Source organism: Thalia democratica, unplaced genomic scaffold, assembly GCF_965202585.1.
Source record: "Thalia democratica unplaced genomic scaffold, ktThaDemo2.hap1.1 HAP1_SCAFFOLD_1119, whole genome shotgun sequence".
Classification (NCBI taxonomy): Eukaryota; Metazoa; Chordata; class Thaliacea; order Salpida; family Salpidae; genus Thalia; species Thalia democratica.
The window spans coordinates 1-25,501 of NW_028140034.1; the positions used below are offsets into that span (position 1 = coordinate 1).

General features: G+C 23.9%; 3 protein-coding genes across 3 annotated transcripts; 2 read left to right on the top strand and 1 right to left on the bottom strand.

The window, feature by feature from the left end:
* Positions 1–361: 361 nt before the first annotated feature.
* LOC145847815 (serine/threonine-protein kinase ULK3-like) lies at positions 362–7,714 on the top strand (the record flags this gene model as incomplete). Its single annotated transcript, XM_082953734.1, is given in 8 exon segments — positions 362–508; positions 905–1,025; positions 3,396–3,500; positions 3,738–3,856; positions 6,120–6,200; positions 6,202–6,237; positions 6,787–6,942; positions 7,589–7,714. Coding segments are annotated over 8 exon segments (891 nt in total), but the record flags the coding sequence as incomplete, so codon positions are not given.
* Positions 7,715–9,875: 2,161 nt separating this feature from the next.
* Positions 9,876–19,270, top strand: LOC145847814 (uncharacterized). The gene is made up of 6 exons (XM_082953733.1): positions 9,876–9,906; positions 9,976–10,043; positions 10,286–10,361; positions 11,026–11,111; positions 18,748–18,847; positions 19,208–19,270. The coding sequence occupies exons 2-6, from the start codon at positions 10,008–10,010 to the stop codon at positions 19,222–19,224; spliced, it is 315 nt and encodes a 104-aa protein (XP_082809859.1). The 5' UTR covers positions 9,876–9,906; positions 9,976–10,007; the 3' UTR covers positions 19,225–19,270.
* On the bottom strand, positions 13,955–16,514 carry LOC145847813 (ubiquitin-conjugating enzyme E2 variant 1-like). The gene is made up of 3 exons (XM_082953731.1): positions 16,449–16,514; positions 15,851–16,017; positions 13,955–14,132 (listed from the first exon to the last, which is right to left on the bottom strand). The coding sequence occupies exons 1-3, from the start codon at positions 16,512–16,514 to the stop codon at positions 13,955–13,957; spliced, it is 411 nt and encodes a 136-aa protein (XP_082809857.1).
* Positions 19,271–25,501: the final 6,231 nt, after the last annotated feature.

Consider the following 25,501-nt stretch of genomic DNA (forward strand, 5'->3'; position numbering starts at 1 on the left):
AAAACAGTTTTCAGTTTCTGACTGGATCTTAATTTACAAAAAGGTCCTATCTGGTTAAGGTTGGAGACGAATTAAGATTAAAAATATGAATTGGTTCAAGCTTCTTTTTAAATTGAGCTTGACCAGATCTGAATATTTAATCTAAATTCCAATCAAAACTTGCTAGCAATCTATGGCCAGACCTGGCATTTTGATACTGTAGAATGTTACTAATTGTATTTGAATTAGTACAACTTTAACCTTTTATTTAGTCATTGTCAATGTAAATAAGTAGAGATTAATAAAAACAGCAGATATTATATAAATCTTTAACTTTTATCCTTAAGAATACTTGTATTTATTAAAAAGTTAATTTCTACAGCAGCCAAACAATGACCATGAAGTAGTTGCAATAAAGTGTATCAAAAAGTCATCATTAAACAAAAGTTCAGTTGAAAACCTAATGAAGGAAATTGAAGTACTTAAAGAACTAAATCATGAAAATATTGTCCAACTCATTGATTTTCAGGTGATTTTAATTAATTTATGCAAAAACGTACACAATTTTTAGTTAATTATAACTTATATTTAGTTTAATTATATATTTGAAATTTATTCTATGAAAAGGTTATGTGGAAATCATATATTTTACTTATAAATTTTGTTGAATTAATCCAAACTTATGCATAATACGAATTGTTAGTATGATTCTGTACAAATCAAATTGATTTCAAGGTGATAATTTTTTTTCCATATACAATATTTTATTTTAATATTTTAAAAAGTTAAGTGAAAATTAATTTTCAGGTAATTTGGTTTATGCAAAATCATATGTGATTTTGTTTAGTTACTTTTTAATTTCTGGTATACAAATATTTTGGTTTATATAAATCAAAACAAATTATATTATAAACAATTCATATAGTGGGATGCTTATTATATTTACTTGATAATGGAGTATTGTAGTGGAGGTGATTTATCTCAGTTCATTAGATTGAAAAACACATTACCTGAATACATAGTCAAAAAGTTTCTTCAACAAATAGGTTTCAAACACTTTTATGTTAGCTAAATAAGTTTTTTTCTATTTTTCTATTTCCTTTCTAAATTTGTTGCTAATTTTATGACTTGTGAATTCTAAATACATCTTAGTTTTTTAGAAAGCTATGCTCATTTTAACAGGGTTGCCACATACTCAGGCCTCTCAGACTAATTCAGGATTTTTTTAAAAGCTTAAAAAATCTCAGGATGACTCAGATATTATGATTTTTTGAAACTCAAGCCGAATCAGATTAGTTTTTAGATCTTTTAAAAATCTCAAGTCAAAACTTTTCTAAATCTTAAATGAAATTTAGTTGATCTAGTTTAAATTTTTGTTATTTTGTACAACAAATTTTGTCCAAAAACTCCATTTTTATTTATTATTTTAAGCTTTTTATAAATGTGGCTAGCTCTACTAAGTATTTTTTTTTAATGGATCAAAAACTCAAGATGACTCATCTTAGTTTAAGGTCACTCAGTACAATTTTGATCACTAAGAACAGATTTATTTTCGACTCAAACAGTGGCAACCCTGTTCTAATTTGACAGCTTTATTGATGTAAGTTAATTAGTTTTTTATTGATAATTTTATAATCAAAAATATTTAAAGCAAAATAATTTTAAACATTGTAAAATTGGAAAAGTGCAATTAAAACTATGTGTAAAAACTAAAGTTTAAAGTTTTGTTATGAAAAAAGATTCTAGCTTTGTGCAAAAAATTTTTTTACTTTACAAATTTTTTATTTATTAAGCATAGCAAAAAAAATCATTAGTATATGTTAAAAAGCTTTACTTACCTTTAATATAGTTTTATAACATATTTCTCTAATAAAGTTTTAGTTATAGTAACCCTAAGAATTTAACCAGTTTTCATTAGTTTTATTTAAGGTCATAGGGGGGTCCCACATTTTTTTTAACAAAAAATAACATTTGAAAGCCTTTAATATAAACTACAAGGCAGTTTTATAGAATAAAACAATTTATATAAATTTTTATACGTTGTATTTAAAAAAACCGTTTCAGATAAAAACATGTGGACGCAGATTTTTAAGGTTTAGTTTTTTGAAAATTAAAAAAAAATAATTAAAAATCAACTTTCTCCTTAACTTTTGAGCTATAGATTCTTACTAAAAACGTTTTTTTTATAAGTTAAAAGACTTTAAACTTTGGAATTAAATGTTTTTTTAATTAATTAAAATTAGCATTTGAGATAAAAATACAAAAATTGTATTTCATTTTTCAAAAAAAAAAATCCTGCATTGAATTGATTTAAATAAGTAAATGACTTTCTGAAAAGTTTGAAGAAGATTGATTGAAAAGTAAAGCAGAAGATAAATTTTAGTAAAATAAACTTTTTGTTTTGCATTTTTGGTTTGAGCTTTCTGTTAGTAACTCATTGACTTTGATTGCTTATATCTCAAAAGTTAACTTGAGCTTTTGTAAGCAGTTAAAAATGTCTAAAGCTCAGATAAAACTCTACAAAAACAGATTAATTTGTAAAAATCGAGGTGGACTTACGCCTATGATCCATAAATTATTTTATAGTTTTATTCTTAGTAGCTTAAGCTTTTTTACCAGTTATTGTTATTTTTTTTCGATATGTTTATAAATACAGTCTGTAAAATTAAGCTAAGCCTTAGTGTCTTCCTAAATATTGAATTTTTTTTCAGGCACTTATTATAACTCAAGGACTAATTAATGTTATTAATTGATAGTAATATTGCTTTATAAATAAATTCATGAATCAGTAAATTTGTAAACAAATAATGTAAAAAAGTATAAAAAGTTGTTCTTGTTTTTATTGTTAATATATCTATAAACTGTTACCACTGTATTTATTGGGTACTAGCTCTGGTGTTAAACATAAAAGTTTATGTAATAGTTTGTAGAATTAAGCTAAGCCTTAATGTCTCCAAAAATTTAAATTTTGATTTTCAATAATTTATCATATTTGAGAATATCATTAAAATTTATATTCTCATTAATTAAACGAAAAACTGCTTTATAAATAAAATCATGAACCAATAGTAAACTAAATAATGTATAAAAGTACAATAGTTTATCTTTTTTTATTGTTAATAATAAATTAAATTATTTTAGTATAAACTGTTGCCGACTGTTTTTTTGATATTAAAAATGTTGTGTTAAACATAAAAGTCATGTTTTAAAAGAATATTTGCTATGTCAAGTACCTTAAGTTAAGTATTTAAATTCTGATATATACTTTGTAGTAGTCCTGGACAAGACATTAAGCTGTATCCAAGTAGTGCACAACTCGATAACCGAAAGGTCATTGGACCAAATATTTTGAGTGCTTGAAGTATAAAAAACAGTAATACTTTTAATGTTTTTATTTATGTTAAAATAATAAACAGCGTCTGCAATGATGGTTTTGCACGAAAAACATATATCTCACTTTGATCTGAAGCCGCATAATGTATTACTCACATCAACAAAACATCCAACTATAAAATTAGCTGGTTAGAATTTTCGCATGTTTTTATGTAGTATTGACAAATTGTTTTATTTTGTATTCACAATTATATTAAAATTTTCTGCAAATATTTTGTTTCATCATGTGAAATTTTAAAGAGCTCTCCATAATGGTTTTACATAGTCACAATGAATTTTTGTAATAAAAAATAATATTATATTGTTTGAAACTCAGTAAATTTTTAGAGTTTATATTACTATTTTTATATAAATTGCATTTTTAGATTTTGGATTTGCTACATTTAAAAATAAAACAGAGGAAAAAAATAAAGATAATTTTTTTCGTGGCTCTCCGCTTTACATGGCTCCTGAAATCATACTTGACAAAAACTATTCTGCAAAGGTTGTTTAAAGTTTAAGACAAATTTTTATGCTACAATAACTAACATTTATTGTTTCAAAATTTTTAATCAGATTGTGTAAAAGTTTAATTTTAATTTTAAATACTTTGTTAATAAATTTAACTAGCTGTTTTTGTTTATTAATTTTGAAAAATGACAATAATTTTATCTAAAAAAACATTATGTTCCTTTAATGAAAACATTGTTTTAAGTTTAAAATATACTAAAGGATAAATAAATATTAAAATAGTCATTTTATAGTTTTTTATAAGTTTGTTTTATTTTTCTTTTTGTCCATCGCTGAAAAGTATAATAATTTAACAAAGCTCAAAATATGTTGATAAAAGTTTTGTAAAACTATTTTTCGATAAAAAGCAATTCTTTTGTTTTCAACCATTGCATGCTCTTTAGTTATAAATCACGATTTTATAAACAATAAATTTATAAACATTTTAGGAATTACTTTATAATTAAATAAGTCAGTATTAAGTATTTAAAGCTTGTTACAAAAGAAAAGTATAAGTTTAAGTAAATTATTTAAACTTTTTCTGTTTGTTAACATAAGTTACTGAGTGATTTAAGCAGGGTTCGTGCGCGTCAGGCTAAGTCAGGTTAAATCAGTCTAAATCAGTTTTTTTGAAAAAAGTTGAAAAACGTCAGGCTAAATCAGTTTTTTATTAAAAATTTGAAAATCTCAGTTTTTCTCAGTTCAAATCCTTCAAAGTTTTGATAAAAAAAATTGAGAAATCTTTAAATATCAAATTGAGATGTGAATTTATTTCTAAATAAACTTTAGTTATAAAAGACAAAATCAGTCAGTATTTGTAAAAATAAATGCTTAAAACCTTTTGTTGAATCTCTAAAATAAATTAAGAATCTTAATTATTTTGTTTTGAGTAGATTATATACGTCATAGTTATGAAAATTCATAAAAAAATACACTTCGAACATTACAAATTAGTTCAACAGCTAAGCTGTTTGTTTGAATTTGTTTACATCAGCTATGTTTTTCAGAGCTTAGTTGGTTGAACTGTTTTAATTTCTAATTTAAAGGCTTTATACCAAATACTTTTTAGATTAAAATTCGTAGCAGTTTATTCATATATTTTACCGTTTGTTCATAGTTATTAGAGATGTTCACAACACTAAAACTTAGCTTTAAGATATAAGTACTAAGTTTTATGGGAGTACAAATTTTAGGTTCAATTTATTTTTCTTTACAAGAACAAAAAATTAAAGTTTTTTTTCTAATTTAAGTGTAAGCTTTTTAAATTTGATATGACATCAACAATAACTGTATTTATTTAGTGTTTAGGATTTATAATTATGTATCAATTTTAAGTATTAGTCAAAATACTATAATAAACACTTTTTACTTATTTTAATATACTCGTGAAAGCGTTTCATTTTAAATTTTAATAAAACACGACAATGCACATCGTTTTATTATAAATCTTCTGGTTATTATGTTTTAACTTAATGCTTAATGAAATTGAACAATTGTGTTTAGTAATATATATTAAATTTTTACATTATTAATAGATTAGATATAACATTTATTTTAAAACTTATCACTGAATTTGTTATGTTAAGGGCATAGGGGGGTAATCATCTTTTTCACAATTTAGTCTTATATTATTGAGTTGCAACTAAGCTATGAGTTGCTTTTTGCAAATTTTTAAAGCTCAAAATATTTTTGAGATAAAGCTGGTTGAAAACGGAGTTTACAATAGTACTAATAAAGACCCCTTAACTCCTAAAATTGCTTTTAAAGGGGGATTTGCCTTACTTTGAAAAAATGTCAGGCTAAATTGGTCCCAGACAGGCTAATGAAAAAAATTTCGCGCACGAACATTGTTTAAGGTAGTACAAAGTGGTTTTATACAATAGATACTTGAATAGGTTAAATATTGAAGTAAAATGAAAATACTAAACTTGACTGCTGACTAAAGTGTTGCCACTTTTGCAGATTCCAAAAGCATTATTAAGTTTTTATTTAAAAACATTTGCATGTGCGGCAAGTTTTTTCAATCAGCAGTAAAAATTTAGTATTTTATTTTATCAAATTTACATACTTGAATGAAATATTAGTTATAAAAAACTACATTAAACTTTACTAGTGTAGTTTCAAAGTTAACAAATACTTTAAACGTAGAACACAAAAACATTCATTTTAATCTGAGTTTAAAAAATTTTGAAATAACAAATAAGTGTTTTGCTTTGTACACTTGTGACCATAACATTAATAACATTTAAACATTTTAGGCAGACTTATGGTCGCTTGGAGTAATTTTGTATGAGAGCTTGTTTGGAAGGGCTCCTTACGCATCTAATAACACTGATGAGTTTTTTGAAGAAAATACTATCTGAAGCTGATATTACAGTTTAGTTTGTTCATGTATGGTAAACTCTTAATTGACATATTAATTATTAATTTTTAGTAATCACAAAAGGTACTTGTTCATAAAATTATACTTAATATATGTTTAATGTCTGGGCTGTTTTTAAATAAAGTAAAGTACATTAGTATATGGTAAAGTTAAAATTAAAGTGTAACGAACTGCTAAAGTTTTCAAGTTAGACTAAAATTTAACTGAAATTTTAAAGTTCAGTTGTTTAACTAATTCAAAAACTGTGCACAGTAAATATCTATAAAAATAATGTCAAAAATAAATATTTTTATTTAAATTTAATTACTATAAGTTTAATTTTATACATTATTTTTATGGTAGATGACGTATTAAAAATTCCTAATTACTATCAAAAAGCTCTTAAGATTCAATATGTTCCTATAAAAATAACTGTTGTACCTCTTAAAGTTTTCTGCGCTTAGTAAATTATTTCATGCGCAAATTACTGCACACAGGTGCAGACTTTGAGAAAAACTGCTATAGTGTGTTGTTTGTTTTTGGTTAATTCGATTTATCTTTAGATCCCAACGACTCCATTAATCTCTGATGAATGCAAAGATCTGTTAGTTCGTTTGTTGCAAAGGGATCCCGACGAAAGAATCAGTTTTGAGGATTTTTTTAATCATCAATTTGTTGATCTCAAACATAAACCTTCGCCTGACTGTATTGAAAAAGCTGTGAGTATATTTATATGCAGATAAGTTTTAAATATTACACAAAGAAATCTTATTTTATATTTTTTTTTTAAAGATTTAAATGTATCGGTTTTTTATAAATACTTTACTTGTACTGTTCTTGTTTTATTCTTTTAAAAGTGCTGTAGTTGTTTTGTAATAACTTAAAAAATTATAACTGTTGTTTTTTGATAAAAAATAGAATAAAAAAGTTTCAGATGGTTTGTTTTTATTTAAAATCTTGTTTTGGTAGCTTGATTAAGTTACGAATCCTGAAACTCAAAAATAAATTTCCTAGCAAAAAGAAATTAAACAATCAGCAAACAGTTTTTTTTTTTAACTAGTAAAAAATAAAAAAATCTGCTTAAAAAAGTATATTAAGTTAACTTCTTAAAAGTTTTTTTTTATACAAGTTTACTATTGATTTATATATTACTGCATAACACAAAATTTTTGTTTTCATGAAATTCTTTTATGGAAATTAATGTTGAAAACATTCATAAAAATAATAAATATTTCAGTAAAAACTAAATATTAAAATTACTATAATCCTAAATATAAAATACTGTTATTTATAGTTAGTAACTAATAAATGAAAATAAAATTTTGTAACTTAAGTTTATATTAATTTAATAATTATATATTACAGATACTTATTGTGAACAAAGCTATACAAGCAGATGAAAATGAAAATATTTCAGAAGCTTGTGAACTTTACTCTGAAGCTATTAGATATTTCATTTCAGCCATTTATTGTGAGTTTGATGATAGTTAACATTTTTATTAAGGGCATGGGGCGGGGGGCACTATGATTTTTACAAGTTGGTTTTATTTTATAGAGTTTGGTCTGAGCTATCAGACATTTTTGGTCGCTTGAAAAAGTTCAAAGTAATTTTTGAGTTATGAGCGATCAAAGTCGATGACCTCAATAGGTTCCTAATGTAAGACGCAAACTAAAAACCTTTTTACTAAAAATATATCTCCTTCTTTTTTTAAGCAATATTCTTTAAATTTTAACAGAAAGTATATTATTAAATTAAAAAAAAATTAAATCCAGGAAGTTTATTAATTTTAAAAAATTAATTAAAAAAAAAACCACCTATTTTTTTTTGTTTTTTTAATCTAAAATTTTTTTGTCTTTAATATTTTTAAATTCCAACATATAAAGTCTTTTAAACTATAAAATTAAAGTTCGAGGTCTTTAGCTCAAAAATTGAAGGAGAAGATAGATTTTTAGTGATTTTTTAAAATTCAAAGAAAACTGACCCAAAAAATTTGCATAAAAAATACATAGGTTTGTATCGGAAAATTTTTATAAAAATTACAATATCTCAAAAGTTAAATAATATTTTTTTCTTTTTATAAAGTCTTGTAGTTTGTACTTAATACTTTCATATAAGATCCAATGCTATTTTTAGTAAAAGAAATGTCGGACTCCCCCCTATGCCCTTAAAAAACTTGATTGGTTAGTAGTTTAAATTAAAAAATAGCACGGATTAATTAGTTTTTGAATAAAAAGTTTAAGTATAATTCTGAGAAAAGAAGTTATTATTTTTTGTATTTAAAAGTGTTTTTTGTGTGTAAGCTGTAATTTTTTATAATTAAAATGTGCTGATATCCCTACCTTTACTTTACCTATCAATTATTAACTACAACCACTATCAACCAAATTCGGAAAAAAAACTCTTTTCAAAATTTATAAAAATATAAGTTTGGTAGTATAAATCAAAACTCGTTAAGCAAAGTTTATAAGAAAAAGAAAATGTTATAATTATATCGGTTGCTTTTAATAAAACTGTCTGTTAAAAAATGAGTGAAACATCTTAAAGATTCTAACAGACATAAAGTATAAAAACAACATAGCTTTAAGTTCTCTTAAGTTCTTCGACATTGTTTTGTTCAGGCAGTCAGTTTAAAAAATCAAACATTTATTAGTAGTGCTGTTTAAATTGTTTTTAACTTATCTAAAAATAGTTTATTAAACATTTTTATCTAAACTATTATGATGTGTAAAACTTTAAAAAAGTTTTAAAAATAAATTATTTACAATGATAATTTATAAATGTAAAAAAGTATAGTTGCTTAGTATATTAACAAATAGTTAACTAACTAGTCTATTATTATTGTTAACACTTATTTTTTTTAATCACCTAACTAAAGCTAAGAAGAAAGATAAAAAACTTTAACTAAAGCAAGATAAAATTCACTTTTTATTGTATTTATTTTTCGAATACGTCTGTTAAGAGGTCATGTTTTTGAATTTCACAAAATTTTAAATTAAATGCTACTTAATGATATACTTTGAATGTGTCATTATCTGATTTAAAGTTTTATATTTTTATTTTGTGTACAGCTTTGCACATTTTATTTTATTTCTTTAGACCCTGTTCAGTATTTATAAAATCTTAAGTATCAAAATTCTTTCAATTACTTTCAAATTTTTCATCATTGGTTAACTTTTTTACTTATTTTGAGTATAGATCTCAAATTTTTCTATAAAGTTTATTAAAAGTGTAAAAGCAGCTAATTATTATTTTATTCTCAGATGAAACTGACAGCATTAAGAAATCTCAACTTCGAACACAAGTTAGTTTGAAAGATTTTTTTACACAAGTTAATTAAATTATAAGATATTGGTTTGACTGGCTCTCATATCTAACTTAAAAATTTAAAACTTAAATCGTATATTTAGAGACTTAAATAATAAACATATTTGTAGAACTTATAAAAGTCATATATTTAATGGTATATGCTTAACTTTGTAAAAATATTTCGATACAAACCTATGCACTGCACTTTTTCTATGTATTATTTTAGAATATTCGTATAGCCTTAAGATTTATTGTTTATCATATATTGTTTTTTATTAGGTCAAACAATACGTTGATAGAGCAGAACATTTAAAAGTTGTTTCGGACATAAAAAATCACAAAGAATCTGATTTAGATGAAAGGAAACAACAACTGTGTAAGTTGAAAACTTGATTAGGTGTAGTATATACAAATTCATTTTGATAACTCCTATTTATATTTACAGTGTCTCTTACTTGTAGAAACAAAGAACTCAATATGTGTCTGAGAACTCTTTATTACGCTAATACTCTTGTAAGTTTATTTAATTAATATTTTTATGTGATTATGTAATTAATATTTAGTCAAGGTCATAAAACATTGGTTTATTTTAAGTTATTAATAGCTGTAAAAGTAAAAATGAAGTTTAAAACATTTTTTTTAGTGACTGATTTTTTTTGCTGTAGTTTAATTTGTACAAGAAACAACTTTTGATATTTAATTTTTTTCATCATAGTTAAAAGAGTTTTTTTTTGCTTTATCAATATTTTTCATAGGAAAAAAACCAAAAACACAGAGATGCACTGCGGTACTATGAAGACACGATTGAAAAATTACTACCTGCCGCCTCAAGTATTAATATTGTTTTATTTATTTTTTGATATTTTTCCCTATCTCTTTGTCAGTAATATAGAGCAATAAAATTTACAAAATAGTACAATGTTTTAGATGCACATTTTTGACTTAATTATAAACATGTTTTGATATGACAGTACAACTTTTAGTAACTTTAAATTTTTAACGAATAGTTTTATCAACAAGAAAAGTTTTCAGAGTAGTTTTATTTCTTTAACTAAATTTAATTATATAAAAACAGTTAATTGTTTAGACCCGTAATTAACAACAAAAACATGTTGAAAAAAAAAAAAACCATATAAGTTAGAATATAAAAAAAAAGTTTAACTTCGTAAAAACTACTAAAAATATAACTTTAAGAATTAAGAAAATTTTTTGTGCAACTTCTTAGATAAATTGTATAAAAGCAATAAAGAAAAAACTGTTACAATTTCTTTTAAGTCTACTAATATACTAAAACTGTTTTCTAAAAGCTAATTAAGTTATTGTTTAAAAAAAAATACAAATAAGTTTTTATTTACTTATAATTTGTTGTACAGTCTTATTAACTAATTAATAAAAGTTGTTTGCTTAAATTGAAAAGTAATTAAATAATTTTTTGGACACAAATGTTTATTTTTGTTTTGATGTCTTTAAAAAATATTGTTATTTTTATTAACAGACCAACCAAAGATTCTGAAGAAGCTTCTGCATTCTGAAATAAAAACGTATTTAGACAGAATCGAAATATTGAAAACAATTATTAAGGTTAGTGAAGTTCAGAATTGACAAAAAAATTTCTTTCCAAGTAAATTTCATACCTCTTAAGCGTAAAATTCTATTTATATATAGTATGAATTATTAAATGTGTTGCTAAAATTAAGTTTTAAGTTGTTTATTGCATTTTTTTCATTTTAAAGCTAAACTTTGGACCAAGTTAAAATATTAAAAATATTGTACTTTTTTTTTATATTGTTATATTTAAAATATTTTATATATCATTAATATTACTTAGTCTATGAGTTAATAAAAATATGTTTTTTAGTAAATTTTAAACTATGTTATAACCACAAAGATGTAGTTTTAATACTGGTCATGTTTATGGTCTTAAATATGTGGTCTCCAAGTACGTGTATTACTTAATAGTAGCTTACAGTACTAAAGTTACAAAACTTTAAGTAACTTATAACTAAGTTGTGAGTAAAACTCACTTTCAGTTAATTACAAGTAGTTTATTAAAACTCAAGAAAGAAACTGTATTCGTTAATAAATAAATAATTTATTATAATACAATGCATGCAAAAATGCTTACGGTTTTGGCAAATAAATTGTTTGATTAAGAAACACGTTTAGATCGATGTTCTTAGGCGGAAACTGGGTATTCTGGTCGCTTGACAAATTATAACTTATTGATCACTAGACGACGTATACTTTTTCGATGTAGATTATACTTTATAGGCTTGAAATTATCTAGATGTTGCGTTGATCATGCGAACTTCATCGCGACTTAAGACGGCATATGGCACTAAGCACAATTTAACTGACGCGTATTTGAAAAACAAACGCCGATATATACGCATCGGAAAGAAATTAGCTTCTTCGAATAAACAGTGTTATTTTGAAAAATAGGGAATATTATTCGGAGAAAAGTCTATTCTTGATTACTGTATCCGTTTTAAGAATAAATTGTTTCTATATATTATAAGCAACATATGTCTTTCGCACATTGTAATTTAGTAATTGCTGTTATATGGGTTTTTAAATAAATATGACAAATAATTAATTTGAAGCAAAATTGTAACAAAATATTGTTACTGGTAGAAAATACCTACAAGTTTTTCTGAATGCGTACTTAGTTTAGATCATAAGCTAGTGGTTATAATTTGTAATTTGTAATTGTAAAACTGAAATAAATAAAAACCTGTTGTTCTGCAAGTTGGCTATTCATACTTTTTGTATAAATATTCTTTTTATGTGAGTTTTGTTCAAAAAGTTAAAATTCAGATGTTAAGTATTTAAAGGAAAACAAAAATATTTCACATAGATTTCGCATTTGATTACATTAAAGTTATATTATTTTAATTTGCTAATAAGTTTTGTATAAGAACTATAGTATAAACGTATAGAGGCAATTTTGTTGTTATTTTAGTTAAATTATCAGATATAAATCATCAAAAATATATCTTACTCTGGTTTTTTTAAGCTCAAGTTTTTAAGATTTTTTTGTTTGATTGTGTGTAAAATAAAAAGTGACTAGAAAATATTAATTTTATTACTAAGAAGTTACTTTTAATTTCTAGATAAGATATCGCTATAAAATTTATCATGTTACTTGAATGAAAATGATAATAAAAAATATATGAAACGATTGCTTTTAGCTTTGGAAAATTTTGGTACATATTACCTACGTAAATTTTAATCTGTTCGGTTTGCTGCATCTGTTATAAATCTACTAATGTTTTTTAATCAATTCCCATATGTATTAAAAATATTAATAAACGTGGTTGCTAAGCTAAAAACCAGTAAAAAAGATTAACTGTGAAAAAATCTGTCTCCCTAAGTGCAAGTAACTATTTTAATTTAAAATTTTTCAGCATCAATATTACATTTTAAAATTTAGAACCTGTGGATAATCAAATAAAAAGTTTTTGAGTTATAACACAATAAACTTAGTTCAACTGTAAAAAAAAGTTAGTTGAAAATTTTCAAAGAAAAAAAAAGTTAAAAAACTTTTGGTGTTTAGTTGTGTCACAAGTAAAAAGCTAAATTGTTATTATTTTACTAGAAAGTTAAAATTAAGTATTGTAAATAAAATTGGAAAAATTCTAAAAAGATAAACATAAATATATAAATATACATAGGAATCGTTTAAAAGACTACATTTATTTGAAGGACCTATAGCAAAAATACTATTTTAATTGTAACAAATAATTAAATTGAAAAATTTATAATATTATTTAATATAAATAAATTGAAAATATGAAAATGTTTAAAGGAGTACTTATTATAAGTATTAATCCTTTTTTAATAAAATTAACGGGTTTTTAGAGTTTTTATTTTGATTTTAAAGTTGGCATATTTTATTTGACAAAGTAAAATAGAGAAGAAAAATATAACAACTATCATATTCCTAAAACAATATAAAGCAAATAGTTCATGAAAGAAACTTTCAAAAACAACTAAAAAGTAGAAATAGTAAATATAAAATGAAGACAACAAAATAAGATTAAACTTCAAGTATTTCTTCCAATAAAAATAAAACAACAAAGTTTTAACTAAAACAAAAATAATTTAAAAATTTTAAATTTTTTTAGGTTGTTTTTCCTCTCATCTTATTAACTTTTACAAGTATTTAAGATTAAATAATAAGACTTTTCAGTACAATACATCGGTAAAAATAAAATTAAATAAGTATTGTAAGGAAAAATTTTAAAATTTTGTTTATTAAAAAATGTGTGTTGTTAAATATTTTAAATGGAAATATTAAGTTTTTAATAGATCAAAACTTCTCCCTTTCCCAAAAAATAATATTTTAAGAAAAAAAAAGTTTATTTACTAATTTCAATATAAAAGTACTACAATTTTAAAATTGGTTGAAAAAATCAACTTGATCAAAACTTTTCCCCCTCCCCGGGTTGCTTCTTCTTGCCGCACTCCCTCATCTTCGTTCGCATGTCCAGCAAAAATCCCCTCATGGTGCACTCCCTTGTCCAATTGGTCAAATATGGCGTCCTCACGTGACCACTTCGCTTGTCCACGTAACTCGACATGCTCACTTTTGTGACGAACCTGTATATGTTAACAATAAAAACTTTAAAATAGTCGTTAAATTTTTAAAATAATAATCAATTAATCGTTCAATTAATTAGTTAAGGGTTCCGGACCACGTAACTCGACATGCTCACTTTTGTGACGAATCTGATTGAGTATATAGTATACTACCGCTTAAGTACGCACTTTTTTTGGTACGCACTTATCAAGAAAGACAAAAACGGCCATCCTGCTGAGTTAGGCTGAGACTTTCACAACTTTTAAACTAGGGTGAGTAATCCTGAGTAGTCTAAGTGGCCTGAGATTGTGACAGTCCTGTTATTAAATGTTAATAAGCTAAATACTTATGTAGTGGCTGGAGAAAAGTAAAAAGAATAATGATGTTTGAGCTGTAATGCTATAGAATAAATAAATCTAGATGACAAAGTTAAAAATACCTACAAGTACAACTTAGTTAAGTCATAATTTAATTTAAATGTACACACATTGATGTTTTGAAAATGTTTGGTAAACAAAATGTAGTTTGTTACTTTCCCTCTAACAAAACAAAATATGGAAAATATGGCTTAATATTCTTTTTTATATCATTGACTGACATTTATTTTCTTTATAAAATGTATGTATCAATTATGTAGAAACTTTTTAGAGTAAAAATAAATCATTTTAATATCTATTAAAAAAAATTTCAGGTTAGAATTATGTATTAAATGTTATTAAATATAAAAAGACTTGTTTATTTGGCTTAATTATTTGGTGGCTAATTGTAAAAAAGAAAACAAACAACTAAATTTCATATTATACTATGTCGTCAAAAAGTACGCACTACCCGTGCTAAGTACGGACTTTTTGGTCGGGTTCAATTTGCGTACTTAAGCGGTAGTCTACTGTAAGTTAAATAATCATCAAAAAAAAACTTGGTTTGAAAAACTACATTAATTTTTGTTTTGTTATGATGGTGATTAAATATTCACGGAGCGTAAAAACATTGTGGAACCCAGTTCTTAACACTGAACTCTGAATGATTTCAAATACTAACTTTCAAAGTTCTACTCTAACTACTAATATGAAGCCCTAAAACTTAACCCCTAACTTTGAACCTTAAAAATGTTTATTTACAAAACCTAAAATTGTTCTGCACTTTAATACTTTACCTTTAAACACTGAATTTTATCCTAATTATTAAGTTTTAAATCTTACATTTAACCAGCTTATTCAATCTATCGTCTTTTATGACCAGTATCTAAACTCCCTAACCTTTTAATAATAACCTTTTAATAATAACCTTTTGATAATAACCTTTTGATAATAACTTTTTGATATTTGTTTACCAAATATCTGTGACTGTTGTTTTAATGTATATTTTGTTATGAATTTTTAAATTTTTAGTCCGGGTCATTATTTTTGTACAGCTAATCAAAAACGTCATTTTATAATAAATAAAAACATATGTCTAAAGCAGAATTTTCTAAAAAGGGACAAGCGGCCCCTTGGGGGCTATGACAGATATTCAGGGGTCATGAGCGGCAAAGGAGCCATGGGTTATAATTTGAACTTACACTAGATATTCTGAAGTTGTTGATGAAGAGCAAAAAAAGGGTCTTAGGTGTTTTTAATGGTATTATTTGGAGTAATCTTGTTGAAAAGGGCCATAGCTATTTTAATTTCTTTAAATGGGCCATTTGAAAAAAGTTCGGGAAACCCCGGTCTAGAGTGTTTGATAAAATAAAACCACCAACTTGACTTTCGGTGCTCGATCCGGGTAATCCCCACCACACTCGATCTTCAGCTGGTAAATTCTCCCTTGAAAGGTGGTTCCCCTCGGTCCAATTATGGAAGCTGTCCAATTGACCAAATCCACGTCACCAGGGTCGCTCAGACCCCACGATACTTCGCCCCCTCCCCCCTTTAATTTTTGATATTTGTTATATGTTTTAATTATTATTTAATTTCTTTAATGTATCATAAATTTAATATTATTTAATATTAATTGTTTTTATCATTTTACTTTCTACCATACCTATTGCATAATACAAAATCTCTTAAAAAAAAAACAAACTTCATTAAATTTATTACTATATATTTATACAAAAATGTTTCGATATTGTTGTGCTTTGTATTTAATATCGTAACATTTATTTTATAAAGTGAAAAAGTTGTTACAAATTTATTTTATTTAGTTTTAATTATTATATAATTGTTTTTATGAACATTGTATATCCCTTTTACTTATATTGTTTATTGTAACGTTTATTTAATAAAAATTAAAATTTGTTACAAACATAATTTTACTTAATTAGTTTCATTTAGCATATAATATTTTTTATAAATTTCTACCTTTTCCCCATCTTCTAGTTCTTTTAATAATACAAAACTTCTGGGTACAATTGTTTTGTTTGACATTATTTCTATAATGATTTTAACGAGCTAAAAAAAGTTTTGTTTTATCTTTTAGTTAAACTTTAATTTAAACTGATTAATAAATACTGTTAATGTTAATAAAATTTAGTCTGTTCATCAATCTATTTCCGAAAAAAAATTGTTTCCCTTTCATTATTTTTTATTAAAAATATTTTGTTAAGCAACAAATTTTTTTCACAATATTTACTAAATAAATAAATATTTGAAACTTTAATAATGTTTTAATAGTAGTGTTTAGTTTTATATAAAGCTGTAGATAGATTTCCATTAGAAATACTCAAACTCCTAATTTTTGGTTTTTATCAAAGGCTGATTTAAAACTTATTTATATTATTTCTTATAAAAGTTTATTTGGTATCCGGTTGTAATTTTATTATATTACAAGTAAACAAGAAAAGTTAAACAGTTTGTTAAAACTTTTTCCTCTTTTTTAAAATAAACTTCAAATTACTTACGAATAATTAATAAAAAATGTTTATACACTGCTATACAAAAACAAGCTTCTTGTTAAACAAATGAAAAAAGTTTTTATAAGACCTTTTGAAAATTTTCTAAAAAGTTTAATTAAAAATTTTCAAAGATAAAAAATTCAAAAAAAATTTTAAACAATGTTAGTATTACGAAACTTGAAAGTTTAGCAGTTTTGATGGAAAAAATTTAAATACTTAATAAAACACAAACTTAAAAACAAAAAAAGTCTTACAACTGCTTAATATACAAATCTTTTTAAAAATATCTCAACCAAATAAACTAAAACTCCGACAAACAACTAGTTATTAAAAATACTGATAACAAATTATTTGACGAATTGAATGACTTATAGTTCATTACCAACTGAATTAAATCACGAAAAATTGCAAGTTTATTGCGATCATGCTAGTTTTATTGTGACGTCATATTACGTTTCTTGTGACTAGTAAGCGCGTTTGTGAGCTTTAAATTTGTTTTGTTTTTAAATTTAAAATAGCTTTTTATGTTAATTATAGAAAAAAGAACTATAAACTGCTTGTGACTAATTAAGTAAGTTGTATTATTAAAGTCCGTTTTTGTTAGTTTATATCTTTTTGTTTAGACATTATAATTATTTTATTAAGAGTAAAATAAATTTTAACTAACTGCACTTATAACTAATCGAAAATTTTATGTTAAGAGTATTAAACAAATTTTTCAACAAAATTTTTATTAAGACTTAAAGTTAAAATAATCTAAATTTTGTTCCTTTTATTATAATTTATTTTGTATTTTTAAACGTTGCATGTCAATACCAGTTGTAAATAATTGTACATTGACATTTAAATAAAATAGTTTTTGTTTTTTAGAGGTACATCTACTTAAATTATATGCATATTACTAGTGTATTGTCTTTATAAATACAAAATTATTTGTTTCTACATTATTGATGTACGTCTTAGTTGAAAATAAACTAATTAAACCTGTTCTTGAAAACAAAACCATGTTGATATTATCATTTAATTAAGGTATTTTGTTAAATAAGTCGCAAATATCTTAATTAAGTTGTTTCTGTATTAACGATACATGGGATTGTATTGGTAAAATTAAGATGAAATGTGAAATATTTTATTAAGGGAACGAAATAGAGTTGGTTATAATGTGCTGAATAATTTTAATTAAAAGCTAAGTTGTTTTTAATTCTAATATAATAAGGTGACTTAATTAAATGTTAACTGAAAAAATAACTATTAGTTTTGCTCTTAGAGTTAATTTTAATTAGTTTCTAAAGTTGACGTTTATAAAATCAATAATATAAAAACATAACTCTATCTAGATAAAACTTGTTTAAATTTTCTATTTAGACAACAAAATAAAAATACAGTTTAAACAAAAAAAAATTAAGCAAAGATTTAATAATTTTTGCTTCAAAGCTCAATTTAAATTACAAAATATCAACTAGTGTTTTTCAAACACAAATAAAAATATAAATAAACAAAATTATCATCTCATCTTTTTCCCTTTTGTTTTAAATTACTTTATATTATTAGCAATTATGTAATATTTTGAACGGTAGTTTTATAATATATTTATTCGTCTTAACTAGAAAATGTTGCTCAATTTTCTGAAGAAAGAGCTTATTCAAATAATAATAAAAATAAAATGAACTAGTTTTTTTCGTACTGATACCTGGTAATAAATAGAATAATTATTTTGAATTTTTATTATTATTTGAATAGTGTTTTTACATATATAAATTTTATAGGACGATAAAGTTACAAGTGAAAACATACCTGGTAGTTCAAAAACAATAGAAACAGTAGAAAACACTGAAGAAAATCAAACCAGTTATATTCCCAATTCCAGTGAGTTTTCAATTATTATTTTTTGTTTTTGTATTAGAAATATCTGTTGTTTTATTTCTAAATCTAATAAGCTTTAAGTACAATTAGAACTGGCTGAACCAAATTTAGAATTTGTTATTTTCTTACTTTGAGTGTACTTGTTTACAAAAGTACATGATTTTTTCAAACGCAACAACGTACAATTTTTCAAAACTGTCAATAACTTACTTACTAATATAAATATTTTTTGTAAAAGAAAGTAAGAATTTGGTTTCAATAAAAGAAAGTAACTTTAAGTGAAACAAAGTTTGAGTTGAACATCAAGACTTTTGTACAAACTCAATTCTTTTAGTTTAAATTTTATTGACAAAATTAAAACAGAATGTACCGTACAGTAAGACCGTTTGAAGCTTTATCTGACAATAATTATCTTGTGCATACTGGATCGAACCTTAGTGTTTACTGAAGAAATCTTATCAATTTCTTTTTCATTGTGCTATTTAATTTTATATTTATTTCTGATTTTAATATTTTATTTACTGCCTCAATTCAATAAACCGTGTGTTTATTTTTTGTTCATCTTGTTTTAATTTAAACTTTTACAACTCAATGAATTGACAAAAGTATAATTTATACAATAAGTTGTTTATCAAATTACAATTTTGTTAAATTGATTCAAAGATTAAAGTTAAAATTAGTTTTAGAAGTACAGTATTTTGTTTAATTTTAAATAACATTTATTGATTAAGAAATTCTACTACAGAAGACACAGTTGTCAACTTTTAATAAATAATTTTTTTTTATTGCTTTGAAAATAGTTATTTTAAAGCATTTTAGTCGGAAGATTTAAAATTGAATTTTTAGCTAGAAATATTTTTGACGCTTGAAAAAACGCTAGGAGATAGATTAGTTTAAAAAAACACAAAAAAAGAATATTTTGTTTGAACAAAATAATATTTAACTAATTAAAATAAAACTTTTATTTCAGTAGTTACCAGTTGACATAGCTTTTGTTGTTTATTTTTATTAAACTGTTTTTCACATGTTTTTTTTTTTTGTAAATTCCAAACACCAAGGCTACACGGAATAACTCCTGATAGTTTAAGACTTTAAAAAACTTAAGATGACTAAGGATATTTTTTTTTAAAACTTAAGTATGAGTACTTTTCCTAAATATCAGGCTATTTAAACTTTTCTGTTTTTATAAGATTATGTTTTCCAATAACTTTTTTTTGTTGATTATAGGTACTTAAACTTAATTAAAGATATTTAAAAAACGTCTAATTCTTATAAAATTTTTAATTTCTGTTTTTAGGACGAATCAGATTATATTTCAGTTACCAAAATTAAATTTTCGTTTCAAATATAAAACTATGTATAAAATCTTCAAATGTTGTAAATACAAGGTACTTATTAATTTTTATATACGTAAATTGAAGTAATTATTTGTCTAACAATAGGTTATTTTGAACTTTTAATAATTAAGTAGTGAACTATTATGATTTGAAATTAAAATTTACAGTTTAATACATAAAATAAAATGAATTCATTTGCTAACGAACGAAAGAACACAACCAGTAAGTGTATGTAATACTACAATAAAAATACAAAAAATAGTACTGTAAGTTTATTATTTTATTCAAATTAATTTAATTAAATAAATATTATTAAATCACAGTAAGCGTTTTTAAGTGATAATAAAAAGCTGAACAAAATAATTTAAGTTATTAAAAAAAAAAACTATTTAATACAGTACAGACAACATGAATATCAAAGACTTGATTTTTGCTGTGATCAGTTTAATAAATTAAATCAAAAGCCCCGGGCACATTATTATTAACAAACTAATTAAGGGTATGAAATATGACTTACTATTTCAAACTTATTTAAAACGTTTCAGAATAAACCAATGTTTTAGAGAGAAACAAAACAAAATAGTTATGTATTATACTGATAAATACTTCATTAAAAAAACTTTTTAGGTTTATACGAAATTGTTCAATTTTTTTACATGAAACTTTTTCCACTAATGATCTATGAAAATAAGAAGTTAGGTTATACATCGTTATTGAAATAAGTTAAGCATGTTTTTTGTTTATAACTGACTCCCAGTATATAAAACTGTTGTCTAGTTTTATAGATAATGAAACTTCCAAATTCCACAAACAAACAAGAATATTGTTGCTAATGCACCTATCAAAATAAATTTGTAAAATACCAGCAAACTTTTAATTTAAATATAAATTTTACCCAACTGCAAATGTTGTTGAACTTGAAATTGACTAAACTAAGAAGCTTTCAAGCTTTAAAATCTTTAAAAAATACATGTTACTGAAAGCTTGCAAAACTAACTATGATGTGTCACAGATTTAAGTTATTATTACAAAAACAATTATTTAAACTTTCAGTTTGACTTGTTGAAATTGAAAAAAATATCTATTAGAGTCATTAATTAGTTTGTTGCAAAACTTGTTTGTAAAAATAATGTAGAGTTTGATAAAAAATAATCAGACTTTAACAGATGTTTTAAGATATAAAATACAAAAAAAAACTTCTTAAGAAGTCGTTCCACAAATAAAAACGTTGTATACAATTAAAATAAATTTTATTTATGTTCATAGCTTGAAACTAAACTAGCTTTGAATGAAAACTTAAAAAGAGCAAAAATTCAGCTCTATCTATTAACGATGATCATAACAAGTTTATAGTTATGAGATCAATATATTTGTGTGATTAAATTTAGAACAATAATGTTTAAAAATTCTAGTACCCATAAGTGACAGTTTAAATCGTGTCGACATCATTAATTAAATTATAAAGTGATTTAATTTATATTGATTTATAAATTATATTGATATATCATTAATTGATACATTAATAGTTGATCACCTGAATAATAGCTAAAAGTCCACGAATAATCAATTCTCAATACAAGTTTGCTGTATTCGCAAAACTGACTCGTCCAAACTGTTAGTCCAATCACGTTACAAAGCGCTGTAGAGTTGTAAACAACTTTAATAATATTGGTTTAAGATAATGATATAAATTGTTGAAACTAATACGCTATAAAAAAACAATTTCAAGCTGGGTTTCCAAAAGTTGGGATTTGAGTAACGATGCGGCAATTAATAGAAACGAAACGAAAGAGTAAATGAGAAGGTAGTAAGTTAATAAAGCAATAGCTAATGGAGGGTTATTTTGTAATGTTAGTTTCTGCCAAAGAGGCCAATTTAAAGACAAGTTTAAGAAGCTACAACTTGAAGCACTACTTTAAATAAGAGCTGAAAACAGCCGATTGATATTTTGCAACGTGTATATGATTGAACAACTAGATTTTTAAAAACTTGTAAAACTGATGTGCTAGTTATAATAAAAATAAATGTTAACACAAACCTGCCATACAAAAATAAGCAAACTGCTGAAATTGAACATACATTCTGTACTTTGCCACTGTTGCCCTTAGATAGCTCCACCCACGTTTTGATAAAAGCCCCGAAACCGAAGAAGGCGAAAATCGGAGACAAAATCATGAACACCTGCGCCGTTTTGAAGACTGTTGAAGTTTTTAATAGTTACTAAAAGACATTTAAAGTTTGTTTTATAAACTCTAACTTTCTATACGGTTTCGTGTAATTACAGTTAAATAATTTTGATACTTCAAAATATCTGTTACATGATGTCGTATACTGATACGTTTATTTAACTTTATATTAAATAGTTAAATGACAAACTTAAACGTAAGCGATAACAAACTTAACTATGAGTTTTCACTAGTTTGAAATAAACTTGATACTTTTATTTGTAATGCGTTCTAGCGAGCTTTAAAAGTATTAAACATACAAGATACACCTAGTTTGTAACAATTATTTCAAAAATTAAAACAAACAAAACTCAAGCATTAAATATAAACATCTCTTGGCTCTTAGTATTACGAAGCAGAGTTAAAGATTAAAATTTTAGGAAGATAAATTTAACTAACAAATACTTTTGAGTTAAAAATGTTGTACTATTTTTACACATCTATCAAGTTTTGACATAAAACTTTCATAGGTTTATTCAAAAAAATATTTTCATCGATCTAACTAGCCATTATTTGTCAACGACGACCATTTCCGGCACTGATGACCATCCTTAAGACATATTTTGAACAAACCAATTGTGACGTCATTTTCGATTGTGACCCAGTCGTCCGTACACAAGTTGAACAAATTGAAAATGAGGAACAAAATGTAGAAAATTAAACGATTGAAGCTGTTATCTTCAAATTCATGTTTCAATATGGACAGTCCTGTAAAAAGGTTTGGTAATTGTTACAAACATAAAAGAAATGCTGATGTAGTTTTTATTCTTTTATTAACTTTGGATTACGTGGAGCTATTATTAAAATAATTTTCCTATGCGGTTAACTCCTAAAAACTTTATTATATTTCGATCGTTAGCAAACTATTAACATATTTTACTTTTCTATTGCTTGCGTGAAGATTTTTGTTGAGTTATTAGAAAAATAAAGCTTGTCAACAAGTAATTTAGAAAAAGGTAAAACACTGTTTAAACAAAATATTCTAAAGAAAACTATAAAACAGACGAAAGTTAAAAGTCCTCTATGCTTGTATTATTAAAAATTATTATTGAGTCTGTTTTGTTTGATATAACAATAAAAACTAGATTAAGAAGTAAAAGTAACTAAAATATAAAATTGCATAATTGTTAAAGTAGTGAAAGGTTTTTGAATAATAAAAGTGTCGAAAAATTCAAAAACGTAACTATTTTTTTCTTTAATTCTTTTGAACACTTATATATTTTGTTCCTATATTATTTTAAGATTACATACTAGTTCTAATTTTGTTACTGTTTAAAATAAATTAAGATTTTGTGTTTAATAACTCTGAATGACTACGCTACACTAAACCATACATGATATTATTCAGCATTTTTGGTTATGCAAAGCTTGAGTAACTTTTTTAACACAGTAAAACAACAAAAAAATAAGTTTTATCTTATATACAATAAATAGTTGTTTTAAGTATTTTAGGATTTTATTTCTACAGTCCCTGTGTTAATACTTATCAACGAACTATTTTAAAGTAAAAAATTTGTTTGTTGCTTATCATACATGATGAAACTTTTAAATCAAATTTAAATGTTATAAGTGAAACTTTATAAAAAAATTAACCTGAACTGTAACTTTCTAAAAAGTTTACGCTATTTCTTATTAAGTTTCATTTGTCAAAATAAATTATTTATGAAAAAATCACATACTATTCTAACTGCAAGCACTATAAATTTAGTCAAACCTTAAAAAAAAAATTATCTAATGTAAGTTTTCATCAAACAACAGTTTAAAAAAAAAGTGCTTCTTTTTTGGATTTGTTTATATTAACTAAACTTAATAAATAAGCACTCATTAAAATTAACAAATTAAACAACGTTTATCTATATACATATTTTGTTAATCTTTAGTATTTCTAATTGTAAGTTTAAAATTCTGAAAACATCACATTATTTTATACTCTAATGTTTTTAAGTATCATATAATGACAGTAAAAATATAATTTAAACTGACATAGTAATTAGGAACACAAAAAAAATTATTGTATAAGTGCTAAGTAGTTAAATATTTAACAAACACTACTATACTTATTTGAGTTTAAAATTTATTCTAAGTATATTCTTTATTAAAGTCTATATAAAAGTTATCTAAATAATAAGCGACTAAAAATTATTTTGTATTATAACCCATGATAAAACTTAAGTTTACGTAAATCAAAATATGTGATAAAAAAAGACTATCATTTTTGTTTTTATATTATAAAGCCTCACAAATTAGTTTAAGAAATGCACTTGTTTGGAAATCATAAAAAAAATTATCAATAGTTTTATTTCATTGCATAAGGCACGTATAACAATGTAAAAATGGTAATTTTTTTGATAATAATAAACGTAACACTAGAGACCATCAATTAGTTGATAAGCGCAAGTGAAACATATTAAAACACTTTTTAAGTTATCAATTCAATTACATTTTCATTTTTGTGCAACATGTATAAACAGCTTTGTAAAGTACAAAATTGATAAAACTTGTTGATTCCTGCATTTAGTAGCTGCTGTTTTATAGCGTTTTGTAAACATATATGCTGTGCAAGCATACATCTATAACAGTATCTATGGCTTTGTGAGTAGTTAATTTAACTGATTTTGAATCAAAAAAGTAAATGGTAGTCGTTTTGTTCCAAAAAATGTTTTATATAGGCGATGTATTAAGTCATTTATGTTTAAAAGTTCTGCTTTTTTTTTAATAAAAACTAGTTTAGATTGTATTAAGTATATTTATTCTTTTTAGACTTTATTATGAAAACTTTGTTTCGGTCAAAGACCTCGTCAGTGCTTAAAAAAAAATATATATGTAGAAGTCATGTAAAATAGTATTTAAAGAATTAAATGAAACAAAATTTTTACTAAAATGACAAAACAACTTAAATTTTAATCTTAATATTAAATTTATGGTAAAGTTTAATTATATTTAATAGAAATCAAAATAATAATAAAATCAATAAGAACCTATATGTAGGAAATATATATATTTAAATTTAAAAATATAAATTATAGCACTGACGAGGTTTTTGACCGAAATTTAGTTTTTATCATAAAGTAATAAAAAAATTAACATATTATTTC